This window comes from Episyrphus balteatus, chromosome 4 (genome assembly GCF_945859705.1).
Source record: "Episyrphus balteatus chromosome 4, idEpiBalt1.1, whole genome shotgun sequence".
NCBI classification, from domain to species: domain Eukaryota; kingdom Metazoa; phylum Arthropoda; class Insecta; order Diptera; family Syrphidae; genus Episyrphus; species Episyrphus balteatus.
The window spans coordinates 30,454,750-30,482,729 of record NC_079137.1 but is presented as its reverse complement, the minus strand read 5'-3'; the positions used below and the strand labels follow the sequence as shown (position 1 = coordinate 30,482,729).

The following is a 27,980-nucleotide window of genomic DNA, read 5'->3' as shown; positions in this document are numbered from 1 at the left end:
AGGCGTTTTTGGGCTTATTTATGATAATCTGTGTTTGGGCGCAGTTGAAACGTCTGTCATAGTCAATGACTTAGACTGACTCTAATTTTAATTTGAATCGGTTACCTCTGCAAATAATCTAATGTCAGCTCTTAGACTATTCAGCTAATTTTGAATCAAACCAAGAATTTTCCTAGTTTCTATATTATTTATCCGGGTGCACTTCTGAAGATAGAAGTGGGTTTCTTGCAGAGTTTATTAGCGGTGACTTTGGTTGAAGGTTTGTTGAACAAAAGTGTAGTTCAGCACTTGCTTGGTGCTGAAAAATGGGTTCGAATTAATGTTAGTTGATCTGATTTCATTGTTTTCTACTTAAGAGGCACCCGCTTTTATAAGAGTCAAGTGGTAAAAATAACCAGCAGATACTATGCATGTTTATCCGAGGCTACTTTGTTTTTAATTTTGCCGGCTTGTGAGACCTTCACATTGAGATTCTATGGTAACTTAGATAAATCAGTTGAACTTATACTAACATGTTGGCCAGTTTAACATTAACAAGTCTTGAATACTCCTGATAACAGTTCTGCAAATCCAATTGATAGCTATGATACTTCGCTGTTCGTTTTAAATTATATTTATCTTGGAATTTATTAACTTTTTTACGAGTTTACTTTTTTTTTATTTATAGGATTCGACTTACTGGCGTTCCATTGAGACTAAAAACAATGGAAAACAAGGGATATGTCAGTGATGAACCTAACCCAACAGATACTAAAGCAAGTTTTAAAACATTCATATTATCCTAAAAATGCTAACCTTATTATCAAAAAACATTCCAGTCTTCATCTATAGAATTTGATGATAATTTAACTACGACCGAAGTGAAACGTGATCAATGGGGCAAGGATATTGAATTCCTCCTCTCGTGTATAGCTCTCTCTGTTGGATTGGGAAATGTTTGGCGTTTTCCATTTGTTGCACTCGAAAATGGTGCTGCAGCTTTTTTAATACCTTACCTTATAGTATTATTTTTAGTTGGGAAACCAATTTATTACATGGAAATGCTGTTGGGACAGTTTTCATGTAGAGGTAGTGTGAAACTATATGATTTTGCACCAATTATGAGAGGTAAGTTCAAGTAGAAATTAATGATTTTTATCAAACATTTTCGTTCAACTGTCAGGAGTTGGATTTGGGCAGGTTGTATCGGTTAGTATCCTGGCCACATATTATTCGAGTCTGATGGCTCTGACATTTCGTTACCTTATTGCCTCATTCTCATCGGTTCTGCCGTGGAGTTATTGTCGTGAGGAATATGGAGATGCTTGTATAAGTTCAGGATTCAAGGGAAATATAACTGGCGAAGGAAAGAAATATCCTTCTGCACAGTTCTACTTTACGTAAGACAAGAATCGCTAATGAATTTTTATCATCAATTCAAATTCTCTTGTAAATTAAAATTTAATAGCCAAGTGGTTTTGAAAGAAAAGGAGAATATTGATGATGGAATTGGTATGCCAAGTTGGGAACTATCGCTTTGTCTGCTCTTTACGTGGATAATGATTGCAGTTATAATTATCAAAGGAGTGCGTAGTTCAGGAAAAGCTTCCTATTTCTTGGCCATTTTTCCGTATGTGGTCATGTTTATTCTTCTTATTCGTGCCATGACACTACCAGGAGCTGGAAAGGGAGTCATGTTCTTTATAACTCCACAATGGGATATGCTGTTCAAGGCTAAGGTGTGGTATGCGGCAACAACACAGGTTTTCTTCTCTTTGGCTGTTTGCTTTGGCAATATTGTTATTTATTCTTCGTACAATAAATTTGACCATAATGTTTACAAGTAAGAAATCAAAATATTGTTTGTATTGTAAATTTTAATCATCATTTTATTTCATCAATAGAGATTCGAATGTTGTAACAACTTTGGATACATTTACATCAATGCTGTCCGGAATTATTATATTTGGAATTTTGGGCAATCTCGCACATGAAACTCAAACAGATGACATTGCCAATGTAGTTAGAGGAGGAACAGGTCTGGCTTTTATTTCCTATCCGGATGCGATATCAAAGTTTACTACGGTGCCACAGGTGAGTAATTTATACTATCTATAATTATTTCTATGTTAGTGACCTTTTTCTTAATATCTTGAATTCTAAGCAGGGTTTAGGTCGGTGTTGAATGTTCTTAAGTTTTTCTTCAACGTTTTAAGAGTTTTCTTAAAATTATCTGTTCTAGTTTCAAACATTTCAGAATTCTTAATTCAAAGTCTTGAAAAGGACCTTTTAAATCTTAGAAACTCAAAATATCATATTCTAAATTCTTAGTTTTGAAGAAGACGTTTTCAATCTTCGAAATTTCGAAATAGCACTAAAAAGATACCCTATTAACCATGATATTCTTTTAGACACTTTAGATTCTTGTTTCTAATCTCAAAAGTAACATAATTGCTGAGTTTTAATAGGATATCACTATTATTACTTACTTTTTCCAATATACCCACATTTTTTTCTACACTTTAAAAACACCCTTTTACGTGAAAAAAATGTATAGACATATTTTATTCGCAGTTTCCATGGGAAAGACAAAATTTTTAATAAATTTCGTAAGGGTACCTTTTATCCATTGATTTTATCGGACTTATCGCAGTTTTTCCTTCCTTCCCGAAAAAAAACCCTTTCATCCAAAAATATTTTTATAGACTACCTAGATTCTTGGTTTTTGTTATAAATGAAACATTTATACCAATTTTCATTGGTGTAACATTTTTGTCCCAGTTTTTGTGGTACAAATTCCGAATTTCATCATTTCTTAAAAAAAAAACACCCTTTCAGTCAAGATAATTTTGAAGACTCTGTTGATTCTTAGACTTTATAACAAACAAAACTTTTTTCACAAAGTTTGAAAAATTAACAAAAAGTATATCAGCTGTTATGATACCTTTCTCACACCTAATTCAACCCATCAAAAAAACACCCTTTCACCAAAAATATTTTTAAATACTTTATGAATCCTTTATCCCTACTTCATCTCAAACCTTTATCCCGAATTTCATAAGTGTATCTTGTTTTTCACATGCGTTTTGATAATATTTAGGTACTTGTTGAAGTAAAAAAAGCAAGCCACCTTGTTTTCTAAGAGCAATCGTATTGACTTTATTTTTATGTCATTAGATTCAGCATTAAAAAATACCTTAAAAACATGTGTCAAATAATGATATTACACAAAAAAAATTTTTTCACTATATTTTTGACCTTCACCCACCCCATCTTGTCCGTGAAAAAACACCCTTTCACCGATCTTTTTCTTATAGACTTTTTTGATCCTTAATTCTTATCACAAAAGCAAACTTTTTGCCAAGTCTCATAAGAGTAACCATTTTTTTTAAAGGAATATTTTACATGTACTAAAAACAAATAATGTTAAGAAAACTTCTAAAATTAAATAGAAGATAATACTATTCCTGACAAAGAACGTCAACACCTTTGAAACGTTGACGAAAACCTTGAGAACATTCACCACCGAACTAAAGCCCGCTTAGGATTCAATATGTGCCTACTACATGAGCTTGGATTGATTTTTTATTTTCCACGGAAATTCCTTTAAAGTTCCATGTTTTTGACGTATTTTTTTAAGCTAAGTAAAAGCACTTGATAACTTAACCCAAAGAAATTTCCAATGGTTTTGAATTGTATATTAAAGTATTTTTTTGGAAAATAAAAAATAAAGGTTTTACATATTTTGTTCAGCTCTTTTCAGTACTCTTCTTCTTGATGCTTTTCGTTCTTGGGCTTGGAAGCAATGTCGGAATAGTGTCTTGCATCCTAACGGTGGTCAAAGATGAATTCCCAAATGCCCAACAATGGGTCATTGTTGTGATTATTTCTATTTGTGGTTTTTGCATTGCATTAGTCTACGTAACCCCTGGAGGACAGTTTATCCTTAACTTATTAGACTTCTATGGAGTAACCTTCATCATTCTCTGTTTAGCTATCGTGCAACTGATTGCTGTGGGTTGGATTTACGGTAAGCAAGAAAAGTTTTCCAAAATATTTCCTATTTCTGAAATAGCTTTTATATTTTTAGGTGTTAAAAGATTCTGTGCTGATATTGAGTTTATGCTTAAACGCAAAACAAGCTTATATTATAGACTATGCTGGGGAGTTATTACTCCAGCATTTATGGCTACAGTTTTGATTTATACTTTAGTTAAATATGAACCAGTTAAATACAATGGATATAGTTTCACAGGCGGACTTGAAAGTAAGAATATTATGAAATTATTATCTTTTGATTCAAAGCAATCAATTATCTTTCTTATTTTTAGTTTTTGGCTGGTGTGTTTCTGCATTTGGAATTTCTCAAGTTCTTTTCTGGGGCATTAATGGTTATTTTCAAACACCAAAAGGGCCTTCGAGATTTTTAAGATCATTTAAGCCTAAAAATGATTGGGGTCCAGCAGATAGAAAATTATTGAAGTTGTACCAAAATGATCTCATTGAACGAAAACAAAAGGAACCGCTGATAAAAAATTGTTTTTATCGGATTTGGGATAATATATTTGGATGAGAGATTATTTTTAATTAAAAAGAAATAGTAAATTATTGACTTTGGTGACTATATCTTTCTTTTAATAGAGTCAAACGAAGAGTTGTAGGACATGTTATTTGATAAGTGATAACATTGGTCAACAAAATTGAACTTTTTTTTGCCAAGAAACAAAATATACTTTTCTAAAGGTTTTTGATGTGCTGAACTCGAATCTGAAGTCAGAAAAATTGAATTGGGCTCCGTTTTTGAAATACTACCATTAGAAAATGCAAAAAAATATTATAGGCTGTTTTCGAGGTTATGTTTTTATGTGGGGTAATTCATTATAACAACATTTGTACCGGTGATTATAAGAACATATATTTTTCTTTTTCCCAATATCTCTTTTATTGCTCGAGATATATTAAGTATCAGTTAATAAGCCGAAGAGAAAATAAACTTAACCTAAAAAAAAATTAAAAAATAATTAAAAAACAACGGCAACACTTAGAGTTATGGATGTTACCTTTTTCAAAATTCAAAACAGTACACTCAATTCTTATTTTTAAATCAAGCTACATATTTCAATCAATAGTTTTTGAAATCATCGATTTCAAAGTCAAAATTTGTGAAAAAAAAGTTTGAAAAAACACATTGAATACTATTTTTATCAAGACTGTGATTAAATATAAAATTAATTGATGAAATAAACTACTTCAATCAATTTTTATCAAATACTGAAAAACAATTGCAATAGAAGGCATAGCTTCTAGTTTCCGAGAAAATTGAAAATAAAAAAATCACCTTTTTTATCCGAATTTCATTTTCTTGGCTGTTTTCACCAATAACAACAGCTTTTTAACTTAAAAGTATTATGCCTGGCCCGCTTCGCGAGTTCTCAGGATTTAAACTCCATTTTTGGGTCCTATGTCCCGCTCAGACAACTTCGTTGCTTCGCTTTGGCTATTTGAAATTGGTCCTTAGATTCTCGCTATTTTTTACTTGCGATATAGGTACTACATATATATCAAGTTATGCATTCGTACAAAAAAAAAGTTGAGATAACATTTTTACATGACATAACGATGGTAGAGAATGCCAAAAAAGTGGGTCGCGGAAGTCCGTCCGTCTGTCAGTCTGTCTGTCTGTATAAGGAGCTACAGCCTAAACGGATGGACCGATTAATGTCAAACTTGGTATGTAGCGTTATTTGGCGACTCTACAGAGGGATTTTTGGAATTAATTTTGTTGGACAAAAAATAACGGTACTTGTCATATAACGATTTTAGTAAAGTTAAAATTGCTCAAAAACTAGTTTTAAGACAAGGTTCTATCTTCTAATAAACATTTTTTTTTGAAAATCATTATTAACGGTACCTACCTGCCATAGAATCAATTTTTTTTTCAAATCCGATTATCTCCGAAACTGCTTATATTCGATTTCAACGAAACTTTTTATGAAGAAGGATTTATATAATTTAACCCTCTGTCGGCACACGGGTGCGAATTTGGCAGGACAAAAACAAAAAAATTACGATTTTTCAAAAAAGTGGTCACAAAAAAGTCTCTTTATAACTGTGAAAATATTTTTTTTCGGAATTGTGAATACAATATTCGAATTCCTCGGAATATTCTATATCAATTTCATATTTAATTCTCTATAAAATATTGTGACCGAAAAAAGTTCTAGCAACATGAAAAAGTATAAACCAAATTCGCACCCGTGTGCCTATCACGTTACAAAAAAGAGGTGTGCCTACAGAGGGTTAAATATAACCAAAAATAAAATTTCGAAAAAATAATTTTTGGATTTTTAAAAAAAATTAAAAAATTTTTTTTTTTTAAATCAATTTTTCGAAAACGGGACATTGAACTTTTTTGAAATTTTGTTTTTAGATGTTGATTAGTGATTTCTACAAAATGGCATACCAATTTTATTTGAAAACTTTTTTTCCAAAAAATTATTTATAAAATATTAGTTTTTAAAAAAACGGCTGTAACGATTTTGAAACTTTTCATCAATCAAAACTGCATACTTGTTTTGGAGGGCAATTTGATTTCAGATTTCATTTTATATAAAAAAAAAACGAATTTTATTTTTGTTTAAATTTTTTTTTGTACCTACATTTTCCAAGTTACTATATAAAAAATTTAAAAAAATTAAGCAACTTTAACTCTAAGAGCAAGTTCGTGCGACCCAGTCGTGCATTTTATTTTGAAACGAATACTTAAAAATAAATAAAAATGGTAAAGGCATGAAGTTCAAGGCGTATCAAAGTAAGATGTAACTCCCCTACTTTTGTTGGAAATGAGGAAAAAAAATAGTGTAAAAGTTACAGCCCTAAATATTAATATTAAGTACTGCCGCATCGCAAGTTTCTACTACCTATATATGATTTACATGGGAAAGATTGTGTTTTTGAGTTTGGAATTTTATAACTTTTTTCATTAAAAAGGCTAGATTTAATTATTTTCTTGTATAAAATTCAACGCTCCCCATTTTTACTCGGGATGGCAACTTTAATTTTGAGCTTCATATGGTTTTCGGGGGGCTTAAAAGATGTTTAAATTGATACAAAATTTCCTAAATTTAAACACCGGTGCTAGATATTAGTAAAACTTCTTTAATAACGGTCCAAAAAATATTTTTTTTATTTCAAAAGTAAAATCTTATTTGCCATGCACTGATGTATTTTTTTTTTTTTATCAAAATCGTTAGGTTTAGAGAAATCCAACCTTTTTTATTTTATTCAAAGTTAAGACAATATATACTAAGACACAAGTTTGACAGCTGTAACCTATAATACAACTAAAAACATGGCTTTTGAACACATTTTCAAAATTTAAGCAGTTGTTTAAGTGAATCAACGTTTCTAAATAATAGCCATAATAATAAAAAATGAAATTTTAAACATTGACTAAAACACTGTCGAACTTAACATTTTCTAGTAACTAAAAATAGATCTAACGATTTATGCCCACCTAAAAACAACAATTTAATTGTTTACTTCCTTTAAATATCGATGAAGTGAAAAAATAAATTTTGCTTATTAGTATAGCTATAAGGTTGATACAAATCAGTCTGTCATATTTTTTTGTTCCCCTATTGTGTTGTTGATCAAATTCGTAAGTTTTTCACACACAATTAAAATATAAAGCAAAAATTATAAAAAAAAGTGCATTTTCTAAGAACGAATTGATTATTATTCGCCCTTTTAAAATTTTGTGTAACGCTTAAAGATAGCAAACAAGTTCGAAATACTTGAAACTTTAGTCTAGCGCTCTGAAATAACGCTTAACAAAATTAAATTCAGCAGTTAATATATTGTCGTTGTTCTTTAAAAACAAATAGAGATTTATAATTCCAGCAAGTCAATTTGACAAAATGGGAAAGCCATTAATACCAGCTGTTTTTGTGTTTTTTGTGTTTAACAAAATTTAAAAATGCTGAAATGTCAACATTCCAAATAAATGTGTCATTTTTTATTATACAGTACTAGAGAAATCTTAGCCCGCTTCGCAGACATATGTATTTTTGAAAAAATTGTATTTTTGAATTGTTTTTACATAAACCTTCCCCTAAAATACAAAGAGCATGCAAGAGAAATAAAGTCGATTGGACATTTACCTAGACTTTAAATAAGTATAGATATTGTTTTGAAAAAGCTACCTGATTTTAGATGTTTCAAAAAACCGAAAAATATAAGGTTTAATAATTGTGACAGAAAATGAAAGACTGGATTTAAGAAAAACTCTACTTGTAGTGTGTGCTGAATACATTTGTGGTTAGTTTTATCGTACTTAAATCATCTGCAAGTGCGAAGAAATCTTTTATATTGTTCTACAAATTTTCTCTCTTTAATTTAAATATAATATTTTTAATATTTATTTTATAATTGTATGTTTGTTACCATAAAAAAAAAAGAAAAAAATACAGACGAATTGAATACCTCCTCCTTTTTGAAAGTCGGTAAAAACAAATCAACTTAAGTTTCTTAACAGGAATGTTATATGGATTCTATTCATTCAAAGAATTCTGAGTCAAATAAAAAACATTTGAGGCACAATGCGCAGACCAATGGATTTACTTTTTCTAAAATAACAACGGTCACTGTGGTGTATGCGCACTATTTTTTTGTGTGAGGTGAAAACAAAATAATGCTTCTACAATTATTAAACAATGAGTAGGGTAGCGAAAGTAAAATTTTTGCTATCCTGGGCTAACCTTGGGCAAACAAACCACGGTTTTAAACTAATAATTTTTTCACAGGGAAAAAAATAACAATTTTTTCGGTTTCTGATAGAAAAAAAGAAAAAAAAAAAAAGTTGGGCTACCCTTCATGGAGTCGACGGATGCCCCAAAAATGTTTTTATTTTGTATTTTACAAATTTTGATTCAATATAAATACGATTTTGTAATTTTGTTTTATTTAACAGATAAAAAATAGAATGGCCCTTAGATGTACAACGATCACAACTCTTCTCGAAGCTCGAGAGAATAATGCTCGCGAACACAAATACGATTATTCGCACGTTTTTCGCAAAAAATCTACAATTGATTTCGCAAGACTCTCGGCCTTGTCCGTAGGAATTGGCTTTATTTACTCTGCCCAACTAGCTTTTGCATCACCAACCTTACTCCAAATCGGTGTTGATTACCTAACAATGACTCGGATTTGGATCATAACTCCAATTCTAGGTTTATTTTTTGGACCATGTATTGGAATGATCAGTGATCGTTGCAGGCTAAGTATGGGACGAAGAAGACCGATAATGATACTTCTATCAATAGGCATTTTGGTTGGTTTCGTCTTTCTATTTTATGGAAAACATATTGGAAAACTCTTTGGTGATGATCATTTTGATGCGATTACAGTGGAGGAAAGTAATACACCATTAGAAGGAATAGAAAGGAAACGAAGCGCAACGTTTTCTGTGATAATCACAATATTGGGAGCCATCCTACTGGCTTTGAATATGGAAATTTGTCAGATTCCAACTAGGGCTTACATATTGGACGTGTGCATTTCCGAAGATCAAGGAAAGGTCATAAGTATTTTTAGCTTAACGATTGGTTTGGGTAGCACCGTTGGATATGCAATTGGTTCAATAAACTGGGGATCTACTGCCATCGGAAAGATATTGGGAGGTAGTATTGAGACTGGTTGTATGATCGTTGGAATCATTGCTATTGTTTGTTTCCTTGTTACGTTTGCAAGCTTCAGGGAGATTCCACTGCCTTTGCTTGAAAAAGATAAACTGCTTAATCCATTGACAGCAGCGGAAATAACAAGGGAAAGTCTTAAAAATGTATGTTTAAAAATCAATTTTTATAAGAGAAAATATTTTTTATTGGAATCAATTTTTTGTAGAATGTGTTTGTGATAAACGCCAGCGATGCCAACTTGCCAGAAACTAATGAAAATACCAAAACTGAAACCAAAAAGAATGCTTTGAGAAAACATATTAAAAGTATTGTTTTGATGCCAAGGTCCATGTGGATTTTGACATTGACACATCTTTTAACTTGGATGGGACATGCCTGCTATAGCTTGTATTTCACAGATTTTGTCGGTGAAGTAATATTTCACGGTGATCCAGCTGTAAGTTCTAATTGAACAAAAAATGGTTCGCACATCTTCGTCTTTTAAATTTTATTTTGTTATAGGCACCTATTGGTTCGGAAAAACAAATTTTGTATCAGGACGGAGTTCGTTTTGGAGTTTGGGGCATGTTTGTATTTGCAGTTTCATCTTCAATTTATTCATTTGTGATTGAAAAACTTGTTACGAGATTTAGGTAACATTTTAGGTGGCCCAAAAAAATTCAAAAATGATTGGTTTTTCTTCCTACAGTCCAAGGATTATTTATGTTACTGGAATAATGACATACGCAACTGGAATGTTTATTTTAGCAGCTTGGCCCAATGAAGTCGGAGTTCTTCTTCTAAGTAATACAGCTGGGATTTTTTCGAGCACAGTTTATATAATGCCATTTATTTTAGTTGCCAATTATCATGCAAAAAGTTGTGTATGTTACTCAATTTCATCTTTATTTTATGAAAACAATTATAACACGTTTCATTTTTTTAGTTTGAAATCCGAAAAGGATTGGAAGTTCCTCTTAAAGAATATCGAGGACTTGCAACTGATATTGCTGTTATTAGTAGCATGGCATTTGTAGGGCAAATTTTGAGCTCTTTGTTTGTTGGCTTATTGGTATCGTGGATGAAAACAAAGAGTGCAATATTTTTTGCTGCCAGTGGTGTGAGTGTGTGTGCAGCTATATCTGCAATGTTTGTATTGTATATTAAGATTTAATCAAAGAAAATAATATTTATAGAAATGTAATTAAGTAGTTAAAAAATAAATTTATATTTATATTCAGGCAAACTTAAGTTTGTGCTATAAAATCGTATGTTAATCCAACGCAGTGTGCTTATACTAGCAGTTTTTAATTGTTGGCTCACAGAAAGTCTAGGTCTAGGTATACTCGTAGTGTACGAAGGTTCTTAATATGCGTTTTATAAATTTACAGTAATAATTTTCTTTATTGAGTATTAAAAATGAACATAAACAGAAAATTTTATCTCCATTGTTTGAATTTTAATATAAAACAAAAATGTCACGCATACGCCATAGTGGCCCAATTGTGAAAAAGAAAAAAAGATGTTGTTAAAAAATTTACTCTATTCAGAACTTAGCATCAAATCCGACCAGGATTTAAAAAAAAAATGTTATTGCGTTTTTGCTTTCTAAAAATTAAAAAAAAAATGTATTGCAAATAAAAAAAAATATTGCATAACAATTGCACGTTAAATAATTTTGCATTCAAAAAAAATGTCTGCATTAAAAAAATATTCAATGCAAAATGTGCACATAAAATACGTTTCTTTCATCGAATTTTACTGTGGCTATTTGACCTTATATTAGCTTTAATATTTACTATAGTAGAAAAAGCTAATGTAAGACCAAAAAGTCAATTAATATTGTAAGAAATTCGATGGTAGAAAAATATGCAATATTTAATGCACAAGTTTAGCACTGATTTTTTTTTTTAATCCAGAAAATTTTTTATTTGCAAAGCAATAAATTTTGTTTTTATGCTAAATATTTTGTATTCATTTGCAATAAAATTTTTTTTAATGCAAATATTCTTGATTTTCAATTTAATTTTATTTTTGATACAAAATATTTTTGTTTTGCAATAAATTTTTTTTTAATGAAAATCTTTTTTTTTGCGATAAATATTTTTTTTTTAATTTGATTTTTGTTAACTCATATTTTTCAAAACCAGAATGCGACACAGTGTGAATATCGTCGGCACAACGCCAAAACCGCGAATCTGCATTTTTGGACATTTTGACTTTAATGTGTCATTTTACTTGTTATCGGTCCCTCTATTCACTGCGTCAATTAAAATCCTCCATCTGTTGCCTAGAAGCCTTAAATATCATTTTTTGTTGCACGAGTTTCCATAAGATTGCAAGTGTTTCCAAAACTTTGAAGCCGTTTTTCTCAAAACTACAATTTTGCAGATTCGTGGTTTTGGCTTTGTGCCCACGATATAAAACAGGCAACGATGTGACATGGTGACTGAGCAACGGATTGACAAGGTCAGAAAGTAATAAGGTAAATAGGCGGCACCGTGAAACAGCGACAAGGCGACCGAAAGAGCGAAAAGGTGACAGACGACTGAACGACAAGGCGACACAGGGTAATAGAGCAACGAAATGACAGGCGACAAGGCTACAGCGAAACAGCCAAAGGAAGACTTCCCTGCATACTCAGCGGATAGGCGATGCGCCTGAATTGAATAGGCCCCACGCCCGCCGTGTAGGCTTTTTATTTTGAGTTAAATAGGGTCAAACAATTTTTGTTTACGAGTTTTTTCTTGTCTCGACGCAACCTTCGCGCTCTAGCTTTTTAGCACATTCCTCCTGAATCACCCTGTATATCGCAAGTAAAAACTTTTTCCTCTTATTCCACTGATAATTTTTATCGCCAGGCCAACAAAGGCCAACGAGTTTACTCCATATCACTGTTTAACGGCTGTCAAAGAAGTTTTAATTTTTACAGGATGACAAATGTAATTGGATTCAGCTTACGAAAAAGTATAGTGGAGAACATTTATTCAAGCTAAGTCTGGAATTTCATTTCTCATTTGTATTTTTCCGTATGTGTCATTTGTACGTAATTCCCCTGGTTAATAAGAAGAATATTTAATTATGTTTATCTGTATAAATATTCTAAAAACTTGTTTATACTTTGTTTATTGCAAGCGCATTGGTAAACTCGACATGAATTGCAATAGTCGCACTTCGCAAAACAATTTCATTTCTTGTGGAATAATCGCGATTCTAACGTGTGGTTATATTCTTGAAGTGCTGTAATTTGTGCCTAAAAAAATAATATAAAATAAGTTTGGCAACCAAAATTATTAAACTACATACTATCTTATTGTAAATGTTTATATTGTGCCACGTGAGTGCTGGTTACTTTTAAGTTTCTTCCAATTATTATTAACGAGTTACATATAGTTATATTCTGCAATTTTTACTTAAAAAAGTGTTCAATTGGTGTTTTAAAAGAAGAAATTTGTAACAAAAGTGTTTATTCGAAATCATTATGTCCCAAGTCGGAGAACGGGATAATTTAATGATATTTATAAAAAAAACGTTATAGATAAACGTAACGCTTTTTCATGGTAAACAGGACGCAGGTATATATAAAATGACACAAAAAAGGACTAGTCCAGAAAAAAAATGCGGTTAAATTAAAATCATTGCTGTTCATTTGCGAGAGTAGTGGAGTTTGCAGGTTTGACCTCAGAAATCGGTGGCAATCTTCCCGGTATTGTATTGTTCCTTTTTTGAGGCCAAGAATGCTGGTGTTTTTGCATTTGCTTGTACCAGAAGAATTTAGACCTACCTTTCTTTTTACTTCGCATGCCATTTGATTTCTTGTATAAAAAGAAATTTTTGGACAAAAAATTTTGAAAATCGTAACAACATCTTAAAAAAAAAACATTTATTATTCAAAAAAAAAAAAATGTTGATATGCCATTTTAAAGAAAAAGTTGGTATGAAATTTTAAAGAAAATCAGTCAATACTTGAAAACGATATTTAAAAAAAAAAATAAATACCTAGTTACATAAGCTGTTTTCAACAAAAAAAATCAATTGTTCTTAAAAAAATTTGGTAAGAAAATTGAAACTTTTATAAAATTTATCATTACGGTAGTTTCATGTATATAAAAATGTTGTTTGAAATCAGCTAAGTCGTTTGCGAAAAATCCAGCAATAAAAAAAATTAATCTATGGCAGGTACCGTTAACAACGCAACGGTTAAAAAAAAATATTTTTTTTATTTCAGTAGAACTTTATTTGGAACATTACACGAAAAAAATGTAATTAAAATCGTTAGTGTAGTTGTTTCGGTAATATGGCAGGTACCGTTAGTATATTGGTTATACTTAATTCGAAGTTTACCTAATTGGTTCGGGCTGTACTTCGAGGTATATATTAATAGACAGGCCAGACAAACGGAATTGCGGGATACACTTCTTTGGCATTTTCTATTTATCGTAATCTCATGTGTGATTGTTATCCCGAGTTCGATTTTCTTAGTGCTCCTAAGCTATAGTAACTTGAACACTGTCATAACTCAAAAAAACTGTTTTTTTTAAAGGAAACGAGTTTTAAATTTAGTAGGTATCGTATTATCGTATAAGTAACTAAAAAGTTAATTTCTAAAACAAAGCTACCTATTCCTTCTTCGCCAGTTTTAAAAGCTAAGAAATGACTTTTTGCAGGATTAATAATGACTTTATTAGGCTCTTTTGGTCTTTTTGTTTTTGGAATGCGAATAAATAAAAAACTTTATTCCATTCTTTTACCCAACGTTTCGTAAGAATTCCTTACTTCTTCAGGGGATTTTTGTTCTTTATTCAATCTGTTACAAATATATAAATACAAATAATACATTTTAAATTTAAAAATATTAAATGAAAGTTTTGATGAAATAGTCTTTGAGTAAGAAATTCCATAAATATGTTCCAAGCACAGGTACATTCTTGGTAAAAACAAACAATTCAAAAGTCAGAAACGCGCGGCGCGGGTGCGGGCGTCATGATTTTACTATCAGTTTTCATGAAAAAAGTAGGTAAATATTTTGGTGTAATATTGTTGCTTTCAACAATGTTTTTAGGTAAAGAAGATAAACAAACATGAAATACCTATAATTAAAAATATACTATTCTAGATTTTGTTATTCATATTCAAATCCGAAGATCGTTTTATTCATGAATTTAAATTAAAATGATTGTTGACTTCAGAAAGGCACCACATTGCGGCTGTGTAGAAAACTACTTTTTTATTAAATCTCTCCAGCAACCTTTTGCTTTAAACCTCATGAAACGAATACTTGCCATATAGAGATCAAATCAAAGTCAAATCGCAAAACAGAAGACCCTTTAAAATATTTCAAAGAACCTTATGACTATTTACTAATTAAAAAACAAAAACAGATGTTGATTTTTTTGTTATGCGCCCTTTCGTTTAAAATATATTTTGATCTCTAAAAACCTTCTAACCGGCAATGAAAAAAAAAACGTGTTTTCTTATCCCCATATTGATATACATTTTTTTTGTTGTTTAAAAATTTTGTTTGCTAAACATATAATTTTTGTTTATCAAATTAAAATTCAAAATATAACCGCTTAGTTAAGTGCATACCACAGAACGATTCGCATCTCGAAAGTGTGTAAAACAGAACAATTAAAATAAATCTCTAAGTTTTTAATCAGAGTTTCATGTTTATTGACTTATCACTTTATTCCAAAGCAAATACATTTATTATGAGTGTAAGGAAATGAAGATTCTTTTTTTTTTTTTTGAAAAGTTGTATTGTTAAATTATTCAAAAAAGAATCGCTTTCAGTTTCAAAGATTTATATTTAATGTGCATGTGTTAAAAAAAAGTAAGTCAATTCATTTTAAATCTGTTCTCAAATGGAGAGTGTGTTTTGGTGTTTGAGAAATATATTTTGAATTTTTTTATTTCATAACTTTTAAAATTCTATATTATTATAATGTGCATTTGATTTTAGATAAAACTTAAAACTTTAATTAAATTCAAATTGATGAGATGAGACACTGATAACTGTCATTTTTGTGTTATCTAAAACTAATGCAAATTAAAATGTATTAACATATTTGAATCCATTTTAAAAAAAATAAATTTATAACCTTGGACAGTAGCTTCATTTTGGATTATTATATTTTACTTGTTTTATAGTTCAACTATAAAACAAAAAGTTCGAGGTTTCAATCAACACTAATAGCGTTTTTCATTGGAACCGGAAAGGATTGCTCTCAAAATAGTTGAGAATTGCACTATTCAATAAAACAATTGCTTTGGTTTGTCTATAGTAGTCGTTATAAAAGTATAAAAAAAATCACACGCAGGTAGAAATAATATATTTGCGTGTCATACGCGTATACGTGATTTATGTTTAATTTCATTTTCTTAAAGAATTTTTGATTTTTCAAAGTATTTGTGCGGTGCCTCTGGATACTCAAAAGTTTTTACGAAACTGTATAAAGAGGTTAATTTTGTAATAATTTTACTTCTAACATAGTGTGTAATCGCAATTAATTATTACTTGCAACTCTTGACAGAACAAAATACATAATAGGGGTATTCACGTAACGAGATAATTTTCTACTTAGCAGAAAAATATAAAATTTCGCAAAAGGTTTAAATGAACACCCCAGCAGAAAATAATTGCGTAAACAAGGGAAACAAAAAGCTGTTTGTTAAACGTCAAATTGAACTTATAAAATTTGTTCAATTAAAAAAATTAAGTCAAGCAAATTTTGCAAATACTATGTAATTTGCTCAAATAAAATAATATTCTCTCTTCAATATTAACATATTTTATTTGTGGTTATCTAAATAAGACATAAATCGCGTTCAAAAAGATATTCCAGATACGGGGATCCCAGATAGCCTATTCGATAGGTGATTGAACACACCCAAAGTTTATCAGATTTTTTTTCTACTGTTTCTGCTTGAAATTTGTGAGATAAAATTCTATGATTTGCGGAATATTTTTCACATACAAATTTTGACAGCTCATTTCTACCGATAGATAGCTTCTATGGTTTTTATGGGTTTTCCGCGTTTACGTGAATACCCCTAATAACAAATCAATATGGTTAATCTGTCGTTTAAAAAGCGAGGATGTTTACATGTGTGAGTGTGTTTGTGCAGCTTTCCGTCTGTGCGTCCTTCTGCACATCAAAAGGTTTGTTTGAAAATTGTTTGAAAAACATTGAGGAATATTTTTTTTTCAAATCTAAACTGTAAATTGGTTTAGCAGTAATCACCATCAAAAATATTTTGAATTTAATAATATTTAAGGACAAACATTTTGCAAAATAATAATCAAAATCGAATGCTTGCTCTAAAAGTTAAGTTGAATGTTTATTTTATACTTAGTCTTTATTGACTGCACCAATAATAATAAATACATATTTGCTTTTGCCAAATGTTTTGATTTACTATGTTGAAAATGTACATTGTTTTTTTTTTTTTTTTTGTTTTCAATTCTAAAATAATGATTTTGAGACAATTTGGTTTTGCTGGCGGAAAAGTTTAACATTCACCTCTTGTGGGTGTCGGAGTAAAGAGACATTTTGGGAAACCAAAACTAAATCGAACAAGGTTAACATTGGCATATCAATCGATCGTTTTTTACCTGTTCTTAAAGAAAAATAAAACTGTTATTGAAAACTTGGTCCAGAAATTTATTTATAGGTAACTGCTTAAAATTTCGTTCTCCCTTATTAGTCCAATAAATGAAGCTAAAAAAAAGGGGGTTACCCTACAAAAGGTCCGGTAGTTCTAAATTTTTGATATGTTGTTAGGTATGGTTAGTAGATAGAAAAACCAAATTTCCACAACCACGCCCCCTCCGCCCCCTTCAGCATCACCGAAAAACCATAGAAATCTGGCACTTTTTTCACTTTTATGCCCATAACTTTCTTCTGGTGCATTTTACTGAAAAAAGTTGTTGGTAGACTTGTAGAAAACATAATTTCCTATGAAAATGACCTTGGTAGTATTTTTATACATCCAAAAACAACGAAGTTATGAAGCTTCCAAAAACATGTAAAATTTCGGATTTTGCAATATTTTCAGTTTCTTGTCACTTAACAGTGCTATAACTCTTTAACAATTGACTTTTACGCAAAAGTCTTCATAATCAATCTTATAGACAATTTAATTACCTAAAATAAAATGTAACCCACTTTGATTTTGTGAATCAAATAACCGAGTTAGGGCTAAAATAGTAAAAAAGTATTTTTGATAGTTTTAGAAAATTTTTTAATTATCCATTAAATGAAGGATTTGAATCCCACAAAAAGTCGGGTGGTTCTTATTCTATATTTAATCAGGTTCTAATGGTAGATTGAAAAAAAAATTCATAGCCACGCCCCCTCCGCCCCCTTAACCATACTCCAAAAACCAATTCTGCATTTTTTTCAGTTTTATGAAGTTTCATATATGAGTTGATGAGTTGACAAGTACGATTGAAGGAGGTTCAGCTTTATTGCTATATACAACAGGGTGGTCCTTAGGAACAAAAAATTGGGGACGTCCCCTAGAGTGGTTCCAAATCAGGAAAAAAAAGCCCTAATTTTTTCAAATTTGTATTCCTAACCCTTCCTGACCATATTTAATTAAGAAGTTTATATCAAAAATCCGCCATTTACCCAACACTGGACACAGAATATCGCCCTTGCTATAGTAACTTCTTATCAAAATAGGGCCAGGAAGGGTCAGAGATAAAAATTTAAAAAAAAATAGGGTATTTTTTTTCCTGATTTGGAACCAATCTAGGGGGCGTCGCACTCAATTTTCGAAAAAGAGTAAAATAAGGACCACCCTAATATACAACTATCAATCGGAAGTTGATACAAATTTAATTTTAATATCTTATTACTTAATTAAAAAAAGTTTTGAAAGCAGAGAATGGTCCTAGTCGTTATAAAGAAATCTAATTACAAAATTCCAGTTGACCAGTTTTCCTATAATTTTGGTTTAAAAACAAAATTACAGTATTTATCAACAATCGATTGACAGTTGTAAATCACAATACGGGTGATTATAAAATGGATAATAAAACAGTCAAATCCTGTTTGCCTAAGAAGTATGGAGAAGGTTAAAAGGTTGAGAGTAGTCAAAGCAGCCGCAGGCACAGTTTTGGAAGTCATTCGGTCTAAAGTTTACAATACAGATGAGTACCCTTACCCATCCTCTATTTTTTGAAACTGTAATACTGAAGAATAAGAGTGGCCCTTTGGATAAATGGAAAAGGAAATGTTTGGCCTTATCCCATGCTGTTAAAGCTGCTGCTCGTCCCCGATCCTTCCTTTCCCCCTTCAAACAAGAATAAGTGTATATGTATAGGAAGGTCCTGAGCTTCTCATTTATATGATTACATCCCTTGGCTTTTCATCAAATCACCACGAGGCGCAGCTACTTTAAGTTTCTACTATCATGCAACCACAACCACCCCTGATTCAACTCGAACGTAAGGATGCTTTCTTCCAGTTGCGCCAGAATTAGTATCTAAAGCAGGTACCATAGAGTTTCAAAGATTTTTGAGGAAGACATCGACTTACTATACCTAGGGCAGAGAACGTGTATGTACCTTCGAAAACCTGGGAGGATCAATTTATCTGATGAATTCTCCATTTTTCACATTCAATTCTATGGAGAACGTCTCATTCATGCCATAAGTGAATGTGACACCACCTCAAACATCTTTGTTTTCGGAAAAAAACAAATTTTGCAAAATGTTTCAAAAACCCCTCTGCTCTTGAAGCTGCAGAGAAGCTAAGGACCCAAATGCCAGAGATCAGAAAGTATCGGAGGCGGAAGAACATATCTTGTTGGCTTTATATGGAGAGGACAGTAGTCATATCTCTAAGCTCTCTTCGATATTTCAAATTTATGAGCAGTTCAACTAACTTAATTTGTGCAAACTACCGCGTACAACAGATCCAGCACACTTTCATTTCCTCCGGACTTATCACCAGATCATGGCGTGGATGGGTATTGAGAAAAACCTCTGGAATGGGGCTGGACGAGAGGATGCCACGTATTGCAACCCATTAAAACTGTGCAAGATCCTGCTCCCCAAAAATTGATGAAAGCTGTGTCATGCAAATACCTATGTGCCTAGATGCATGGGAGCTGGCAGATGCAGGAAAGAGGGACTTAAATGTTCCACATTCTGTAATTTTTGCTGTGGACAATCCTGTCAAAATCGTCCACTTGAATTTTTTATGAAGATGTCGACGAAGAAGATCAGATATCATCGATCAATTTGAAGAAAAATTCAACGAAGCCAACTTTTCTCATAATTCACCATCTTCAACTCCACCTATTACTTCTATATTTCCCCACCTGCTACCCCTTCCCCTCATAACGCAATTCTTTTACCTTCGTCCACTCATAGCCCACCGCTTTATAAGCGCATGAGATATTAAACTAGGTTATTAAGAAATACGACTTTTATTAAATAAAAACACTTACTATTACCTGGTTCTTATCAAAATAATAAAGTTATGCAAATGAATTCCCTACAAAAGGATTTTTGGCTAAAAATTAAAAATTAGGAAGTTATAGCGCTGTAAACAGGTAAGAAACTGAAAATAAAGAAAAACGGAAATTGTAACTTTTTTTTGAAAATTCTTAGTTTGGTGGATATTGGATGTGCAAGTTGTAGAAAATTTTGTGTTCTACAATTTTGCACATTAATTTTTCACATTTAAATGACCAGAAGGAAGCTATGGGCATAAAACTGAAAAAATGCAGAATTGGTTTTTGGGGTATGGTTAAGGGGGCGGAGGGGGCGTGGCTATGAATTTTTTTTTCAATCTACCATTAGAACCTGATTAAATATAGAATAAGAACCACCCGACTTTTTGTGGGATTCAAATCCTTCATTTAATGGATAATTAAAAAATTTTCTAAAACTATCAAAAATACTTTTTTACTATTTTAGCCCTAACTCGGTTATTTGATTCACAAAATCAAAGTGGGTTACATTTTATTTTAGGTAATTAAATTGTCTATAAGATTGATTATGAAGACTTTTGCGTAAAAGTCAATTGTTAAAGAGTTATAGCACTGTTAAGTGACAAGAAACTGAAAATATTGCAAAATCCGAAATTTTACATGTTTTTGGAAGCTTCATAACTTCGTTGTTTTTGGATGTATAAAAATACTACCAAGGTCATTTTCGTAGGAAATTATGTTTTCTACAAGTCTACCAACAACTTTTTTTCAATAAAATGCACCAGAAGAAAGTTATGGGCATAAAAGTGAAAAAAGTGCCAGATTTCTATGGTTTTTCGGTGATGCTGAAGGGGGCGGAGGGGGCGTGGTTGTGGAAATTTGGTTTTTCTATCTACTAACCATACCTAACAACATATCAAAAATTTAGAACTACCGGACCTTTTGTAGGGTAAAACTCCTTTATTTACTGGACTATATAAGTTTTATATGTTTTGTTTGTTCTTTAATACTTTTTTTTCCTTCAACTTATTATGCCATTTCTTCTTATGACTATCACCATGTTAAAGTTATCATTGCATCTTTACTAGTTTACTCATTTGCTTTTCGAAATGTTTGACACAACTTGTCTGTGTTTTCCCGATTGAATTTCTTCCAAACGCTGATTCTTACTGCTACTATTTTGGGCATAAATAATAACATTATGCATGGGACGTTTGCCAAGTTAATGTGACCAAGCACGTTTTCATATACCTACCTAATTAAAAATAAAAAGGTTTCAAAACAATTTTGCCAGTCCAAGTCTACAGAATATTGTTAGAAGGAAAAGCAGTAATTGAACTCTATGGATATATCTTGGTAAGAGCTAGTTTTTATTTTTGGGTTAAAAATAATAATTTTTTTCAAATTAGATTTGTGTTTTGAGTTGAACACATGGTTAGAGGCCTGATCATAAGATAAGGGCAAGAATGAATCACAGTGATTACCATATTTTGTTTGATGAATTCAAGTTTAAATATTTTGGTAGGTAATAACTTAAATTCAAAGTTGTTTCACTATTTTTTTACAATTTCATCTAGAAGTTTAATCATCCAGATAAATAATTAAATCAAAGTGGTTTTCAATGAAAGTTTTAAATAAGAAACCAAATTGAGTGTGTTACCATCGAGGTTAACTATAGACTAGAGTCCTAGAGTTATAGTCACTTCACGGGACCAATCCGCTTATGAGTATCTAATTTTAGTGTTCAATTATTTCTTTAATTTAATACGTTTATTTTTTCTTAGTATATTATTACATCTATCTAAACTATAATTTGAAGGACACTTCTTATTCATCAACTCTATTTTGAGAGTGCTTAATTCAAAATATTGACACCTTAATAATTATAATTATTTACTCAATTAAACTTTAGTAAATACAGATGTCTTCCATATTAAAATGGAAGCATACAAACAGAACCGATTGAAATACGCCGTCGTTTTTCGGGGAGGTTTGCTTACATATACCTAGCTTGTAAATATTAAATTATAAGAACTTTTTAAAAACATTCGTTTAAAAAAAAGCTATAAAAACAACAATATTTTATCTGGCTTCGTGTTCTATAAAAATTAAATAACGTTAATTAAACACTATACGTGACAAAAACAAAGTTACTTAACTTTACATTGTAGATTTTTGAAAATAATGTGTTATATAATATTATTCGTCCACTTAAAATTGATCGAAGCATTTTGTATAACCGCTAAAATTAGGAATAACCTTGAAAAGATCATAAACCTTATAATTAAATTGACCATTGTGTGTAAATTTAAGCTTTTATTTGAGTTATCTATAAAAAAAGATGAACACTCACACGAACCGATGGAAAGCATATAGTGAGTTGGGATTGTGTATTTGCTTCCTGACTATCTTTTGAAATAATACTTTCATTTCAAAAGTAAACTATTTTTTAACTTCTTTGAAACATCAACTTTAATATGTCTTTATTTGATTTAAAACACATTAATTAAAATATTAGCTCAAATTCATAAAAGTGGAAAATTCCTTTTAAAATAAAAAAAAAAAGTTAAAGTTTTTTTTTCATTTGCCGATTAGTTTATTTAGTTAAGTTTTGGTTTAGTTTAGTTTATTTAAAAAATGTGGATATGTACAGAAAGATATGTATAAGATAACGTACAATTTTTTGATTTTTATTATTTTTATTACAAATAGCAAAATGATTATGAATAGAAGAAAAACTAGTTCAAGTATATTCAAATTAAAATTTAATTTTTTCGTGATAGGCCACTAAAAAATAATCTTTAAAAAATATTTTTTTTATATTGTGAAATAAAAAAACATAATTATGGTCAAAACATCATTTCCGCGAACGCTTTAGGACTGAATAATATTATAACTATACCTTCTTGAATATTTTGTATTCTGATTTTTGCCCATACTTACACTGATTACAAAACGGTATGTAAAAGTTCCGAAACACCCCCAAAATCTGGACTGACCTGGAGGGCAAAAAAACAGCATGTTATTTAAAAAATATGCTTTTAATTGAATTCGAAGTTGGATTAAATAAAAAAAATGGAATTTTTGAAATTGTTCAGCTTAACCACATGTTTTATACATTGCTGAAAACGTCTAAATATATCTTCTTTTCAAAACAAAACATCTTAAATCTGGGAAAATTTGACGAAAGGCGGAATGTGCAAAAATTTAATTTGGAATTTTTACAATGACAGAAGTCCTAAAACAAAGTAGGCAGTATGCACTGTATGCAGTTTTGTTATGTTAAAAAAACCCTACAAACCAAAAAGTATTTTCATTTTTTATCAGTAGTTTAAATTTGAAAATTTCTATTTTTCCTAAAAAAAACAAAGATGCCAGAAAAATAAGTTAATGGGCAGGTTCAGAAACGTTAGGGACTAAATATTTAGGTAATTTCTCGCATTCTGATTGGTCAGCTGTCAAAAAAAATCCTTCCAATTTAATTAATTTTATTGGAAAGCTGACTGGAAAGTTAGGCAAGAAAATTTTCCCTAAAAATTTAGGAAAGTTTTTTTTGTAAACATGACAGCAGATTGTTTTTATTTAAAGAATTAATTTAGCAAAATTAAATTTATTTGTGTGAAAAACAACTAAAAAGTGCATTATCGGTTATAATTAATTTTATTTATTCATTACAGTTAAGTCAAATTTGGTGTCTTACCCATGCGACCGGTAATATTCTTAAATAAATTTCGAAATTTGACAGTAGCATCACATCCAAACTAATTTAGTCAATTTACTCAAATTTCCGTTCAGAAAATGACGTTGCCTAAATATCTAGTCCCTAATATTTCCTGAACGTGCCCGATTGTATCTTTTTTAAAATTATTTGAAATAGCTGTCATGCTGATTTTAGTGAATTATTTCTCAAACATGGAATTTTATGGGTTTGACTTTTAAATGTCTTTAATATGTCGTGTTTTAGATTTATACATAAATTTACTACGATTAATACACTAGCCCAAAAAATTAAGGGAAAAAAATTGTGATTTTTTTTAGTGATTTTCTATAGGCTGTATCTCAGTAAAAAATGATCGTATCATGACAAAACAAAAATCATGTGAAAGCTAATAAAATGTTCAAATAAACTCAAAAGAATTTGATTTTATTCATAAAAAAGTGATAAGAATTAAGTCATTTACAACTGCAAAAAATGTGGTGTTTTATTTCATCTCTAAAGTTCAAACTCTCACAACAGAAAAAAAAAATTTTTGAAAAATTTTGATATTTAAACAATTATATAATTTACTACGTTCAGTTTTCGATTTTATTTTTTTTAATCTGAAATTCTACGATTTTTTTAATAAAAGTAATTTTAATTTTATTTTTAATCTGAATTTCTACGATTTTTTTAATAAAAGTAATTTTTGAATTCTTATGAAAATTTCAAATTTCTTTTAAAAATCAAAAATAATTCTTGTTTATTCGTAAATAAAATAATTTCGCCGGAATTTAAAACTATTTTGAATTTTTTTTTAAGGTTTTGATTGATAAAATTGCTACAAAATGGCATACAAACTTGATGTTTAAATTAATTTGCCAACAAATCATTTATAAAAAAAGTTTTTTTTAAAAAATGGCTCTAACGATTTTGAAAATTTCTTTTTTCAAAAATGCATTTTAATAAAAAAAATTAAATTGCATACCTTCTTGTTTCGGAAAGTAATAATTACAATTATGCATTTAAGGTTTTCTTTTTTGCCTTTGAAGAATTTTAATATTTTTTTTTTGGAAAGTCTTAAAAATTTTAGCAAATTAAGTTTTTGAACATTGATCCGTTTATTTCAATAGAAAGAGTTGCTCATAGCATATGTTTTTGATACCAAATGAAAGAGTATAAAGATCTTATTCGTACTTGATCCAAACCAGGAAAGTGCAATTTGTTTACTTAACCCCTTTTTACGTGGCGGCAAAGCTATATGAGTCTGAATAAAATTTGACAGGAATATTTTTATTGCTTGCTATTTAGTTAGAGTTGTGATTCTGAAAATGCTTTTTCAGATTCGTTGCATAGTTTGACTCTATATAAATCTCTGAAACAGTTAGAAACTTGTCTTAAAATATCTTGTATTAAAGTTTCCATCTAAAATTTTCAAAATAACAAAATATAAGAAAAGAATTTTGCTTCAAAAATAATTTAAAGCTATTTTTTTTTCCTTCAACAGATAAGAAATCAAAATGACAGACGTTACCGATATTTTCTATGAATCGGTGTACACAAAAATGCTAGAAGCTCGTGAAAAACATGCCAGCATACAAAAGAAAGACTATTCTCATGTTTTTCGTAAGAAATCGTTCATAGATATCTTGAGACTTTCAGCTTTGGCCATAGGAATTGGTTTTGTGTATGCAGCCGAAACAGCTTTTGTGTCACCAACTTTACTTAAAATTGGAGTTGATCACGCAACTATGACAATGGTTTGGGGTCTATCTCCGGTCTTGGGCTTACTTCTTGGACCATTTATAGGCTCCCTAAGTGATCGATGCAATCTAAATCTCGGTCGAAGAAGACCAATTATATTGCTGTTAGCTTTGGGAATTGCATTTGGTTTTATATTTTTGCCTTTTGGAAGAAATATCGGAGAGTTCTTTGGTGATGACGTCATCAATATGACTGCGATGATGGAAAGCAATAGCACAAATACCTCGATAATTACAACATTGCCAGCAAATGATAAGCCAAATTTAAAAATAGCAATAATCTTAACTGTCTTGGGAACTATGATGATGGACTTTTGTGCCGAAACTAGTCAAAGCCCGGCAAGAGCCTATATGCTTGATGTTTGCATTGCTGAAGACCATAATTTTGCGCTAAGTAGTTTCAGTGTAATGGCTGGTCTAGGAAGTGCTGCAGGATATTGTATCGGTGGAATCAACTGGGAATCAACTGCAATAGGACAGCTTCTTGGAGGAAACATTCAAGCTGCCTTTATGATCGATGCATTTTTCTTTCTGGTGGGTCTCTTAATAACAGTTGCAAGCTTCAGAGAGATTCCATTGCCTCTTATGGAAAGAGATAAAATGCTTCGACCACTGGTAACTACAGCAATCAAAGATGAATTCCCAAAAAAACAACGCATCAACAATTCACTTTTAGAGGTAAGTTCTGATTGATATAGACTAACAATCATTCGAATACAATTTTGGGAAATTAATTAGGGCCAATCTATCGAAGTCAATGGTGACAACAAACTGGAGAAGTTCAAAGATCCTGATTGCTTTGAAGCACCTTCCAATCCAGAAGTCGAAACAGTGTCCTTGGCAAAGTACCTGAAAAGTATTGTGGTTATGCCAAAGTCAATGTGGATCTTGTGCCTGACGAACTTTCTCAGTTGGATGGGACACATTTGTTATTGTGTATACTTTACAGACTTTGTAGGCGAAGAAGTATTTCATGGCGATCCAACTGTGAGTCATTTAAACAAAATGGTTTGAATCTTAACTAAATTCGATATTTAAGGCACCAGTTACATCAGAAGAATACAAACTCTATGAGGATGGAGTTCGATATGGAGGTTGGGGTATGGCAATCTACGCTCTATCTTGTGCTTTATATTCCTTGATTATTGAAAAATTGATGGATTGGTTCAAGTAAGTTTTGAATTATATTATTCCACCAATAAGACTAAATTTCTTACATCTTATTTCCAGACCAAAGTGCATCTACATCTTTGGATTATTGCTGTATGCAATTGGAATGTTCCTTTTAGCTTTTGTCCCAAGCAAGATCGGAGTTTTGTTGCTCAGTATTACAGCAGGAATTTTCTATGCTACAATTTACACAATTCCTTTTATTCTCGTTGCCAATTATCATGCAAGTGGTTGTGTAAGTTTGGATTTTAGTTTTCAGTTATTTAGAAAGTTTATTAATTTTTCTCTTTTAGTTTGAAATCAGTAATGGAAAGACTGTTCCATTGAAACAACCTCGAGGACTTGGTACTGACATGGCTATTGTTAGTAGCATGTTGTTTATTGCTCAACTTTCAATATCATTAGGACTTGGCTCTTTGGTGAGTTGGATGGGAACAACTAGGGCAACCTATTATACAGCCAGCGGATTTAGTGTATGTGCAGCTATATCAGCAATGTTTGTTTTGTATATTTAAAAAAAAAACTAAAATAATTTAATTATTTATAAGAAAGATACAAAGTTAAAAATTACTATGTAATAAATTATATTTATAATATCATAAATTATAATAAACTGTCAAACAAGTAATTTTAAATAATTAAGAAACAATTTAAAAACTAAATGGGTTTTGATAATTTTTCGAAAATATTTTTTTGGCAAATTAAATTTCTAAAGCTAATAAAAAATTTTAGGCAGTTCAAGAAAATTCAAATTTTAAGCTTTGTTTCAACAAAAAAAAAAAAAAAAAATTCTAAAAAAAATATTGAAAGAAGATAATTTTCTTAAAATTAGGTGATAAAGTTTATGTTTTCTAAAAATACATCTTGCATATTTTTTTTGAGATCAAATTTATTTAAGATGCTGTTTTTTTTTACTTTGAACACCAAAAACTAAAATTAAAAAAAAGCAATGCACAGTTTGCTAAAATATGATTAAAAAAACAAAAAATAAAGTTAAACAAAATAAATGTTTTTTTTATAAAGAATTTCTTTGAAATAAGATAAGAAATAAGAAATCGTTTGGAAGAACCAGAGGTGCGTTCTTTTTCTAACAATAGTTAACTATTGTTAACTATCGTTAACTTTTGTCGTTCCTAAACTACAAAATAGTTACGATTTGTAACTATTTGACAGATGAAAATCGTTCCTAAACTCGTTTTCAAGTGTCAAATAGTTACAAATCGTAACACCATTGAATAATTACAA

General features: G+C 30.5%; 3 protein-coding genes across 6 annotated transcripts in view; all 3 read left to right on the top strand.

Moving 5' to 3' along the window:
- Positions 1-4,603, top strand: part of LOC129917873 (sodium-dependent nutrient amino acid transporter 1-like) — a 268,552-nt gene extending 263,949 nt beyond the window's left edge. Inside the window, exons 2-9 of the mRNA XM_055998069.1 lie at positions 668-755; positions 819-1,107; positions 1,163-1,379; positions 1,448-1,822; positions 1,884-2,073; positions 3,733-4,009; positions 4,070-4,246; positions 4,311-4,603. Coding sequence (XP_055854044.1) covers positions 705-755; positions 819-1,107; positions 1,163-1,379; positions 1,448-1,822; positions 1,884-2,073; positions 3,733-4,009; positions 4,070-4,246; positions 4,311-4,552 — 1,818 coding nt within the window. The 5' untranslated portion in view covers positions 668-704 and the 3' untranslated portion in view covers positions 4,553-4,603. The remainder of the gene's footprint in view (positions 1-667; positions 756-818; positions 1,108-1,162; positions 1,380-1,447; positions 1,823-1,883; positions 2,074-3,732; positions 4,010-4,069; positions 4,247-4,310) is intronic.
- Positions 4,604-8,867: 4,264 nt separating this feature from the next.
- LOC129917877 (solute carrier family 45 member 4-like) lies at positions 8,868-11,223 on the top strand. Its single transcript, XM_055998080.1, has 5 exons — positions 8,868-9,823; positions 9,886-10,116; positions 10,182-10,312; positions 10,369-10,543; positions 10,606-11,223. The coding sequence occupies exons 1-5, from the start codon at positions 8,963-8,965 to the stop codon at positions 10,831-10,833; spliced, it is 1,626 nt and encodes a 541-aa protein (XP_055854055.1). The 5' UTR covers positions 8,868-8,962; the 3' UTR covers positions 10,834-11,223.
- Positions 11,224-12,837: 1,614 nt separating this feature from the next.
- On the top strand, positions 12,838-27,386 carry LOC129917876 (proton-associated sugar transporter A-like). Of its 4 annotated transcripts, none has more exons than XM_055998076.1 (6): positions 12,838-12,996; positions 25,310-26,243; positions 26,304-26,552; positions 26,605-26,735; positions 26,796-26,970; positions 27,029-27,386. In XM_055998076.1, the coding sequence occupies exons 2-6, from the start codon at positions 25,323-25,325 to the stop codon at positions 27,248-27,250; spliced, it is 1,698 nt and encodes a 565-aa protein (XP_055854051.1). In that variant the 5' UTR covers positions 12,838-12,996; positions 25,310-25,322; the 3' UTR covers positions 27,251-27,386. The 4 variants fall into 4 exon arrangements, with proteins under 4 accessions (XP_055854051.1, XP_055854053.1, XP_055854054.1 ...); XM_055998078.1 differs by lacking the exon at positions 12,838-12,996 and adding an exon at positions 13,053-13,234; XM_055998079.1 differs by lacking the exon at positions 12,838-12,996 and adding an exon at positions 15,244-15,376.
- Positions 27,387-27,980: the final 594 nt, after the last annotated feature.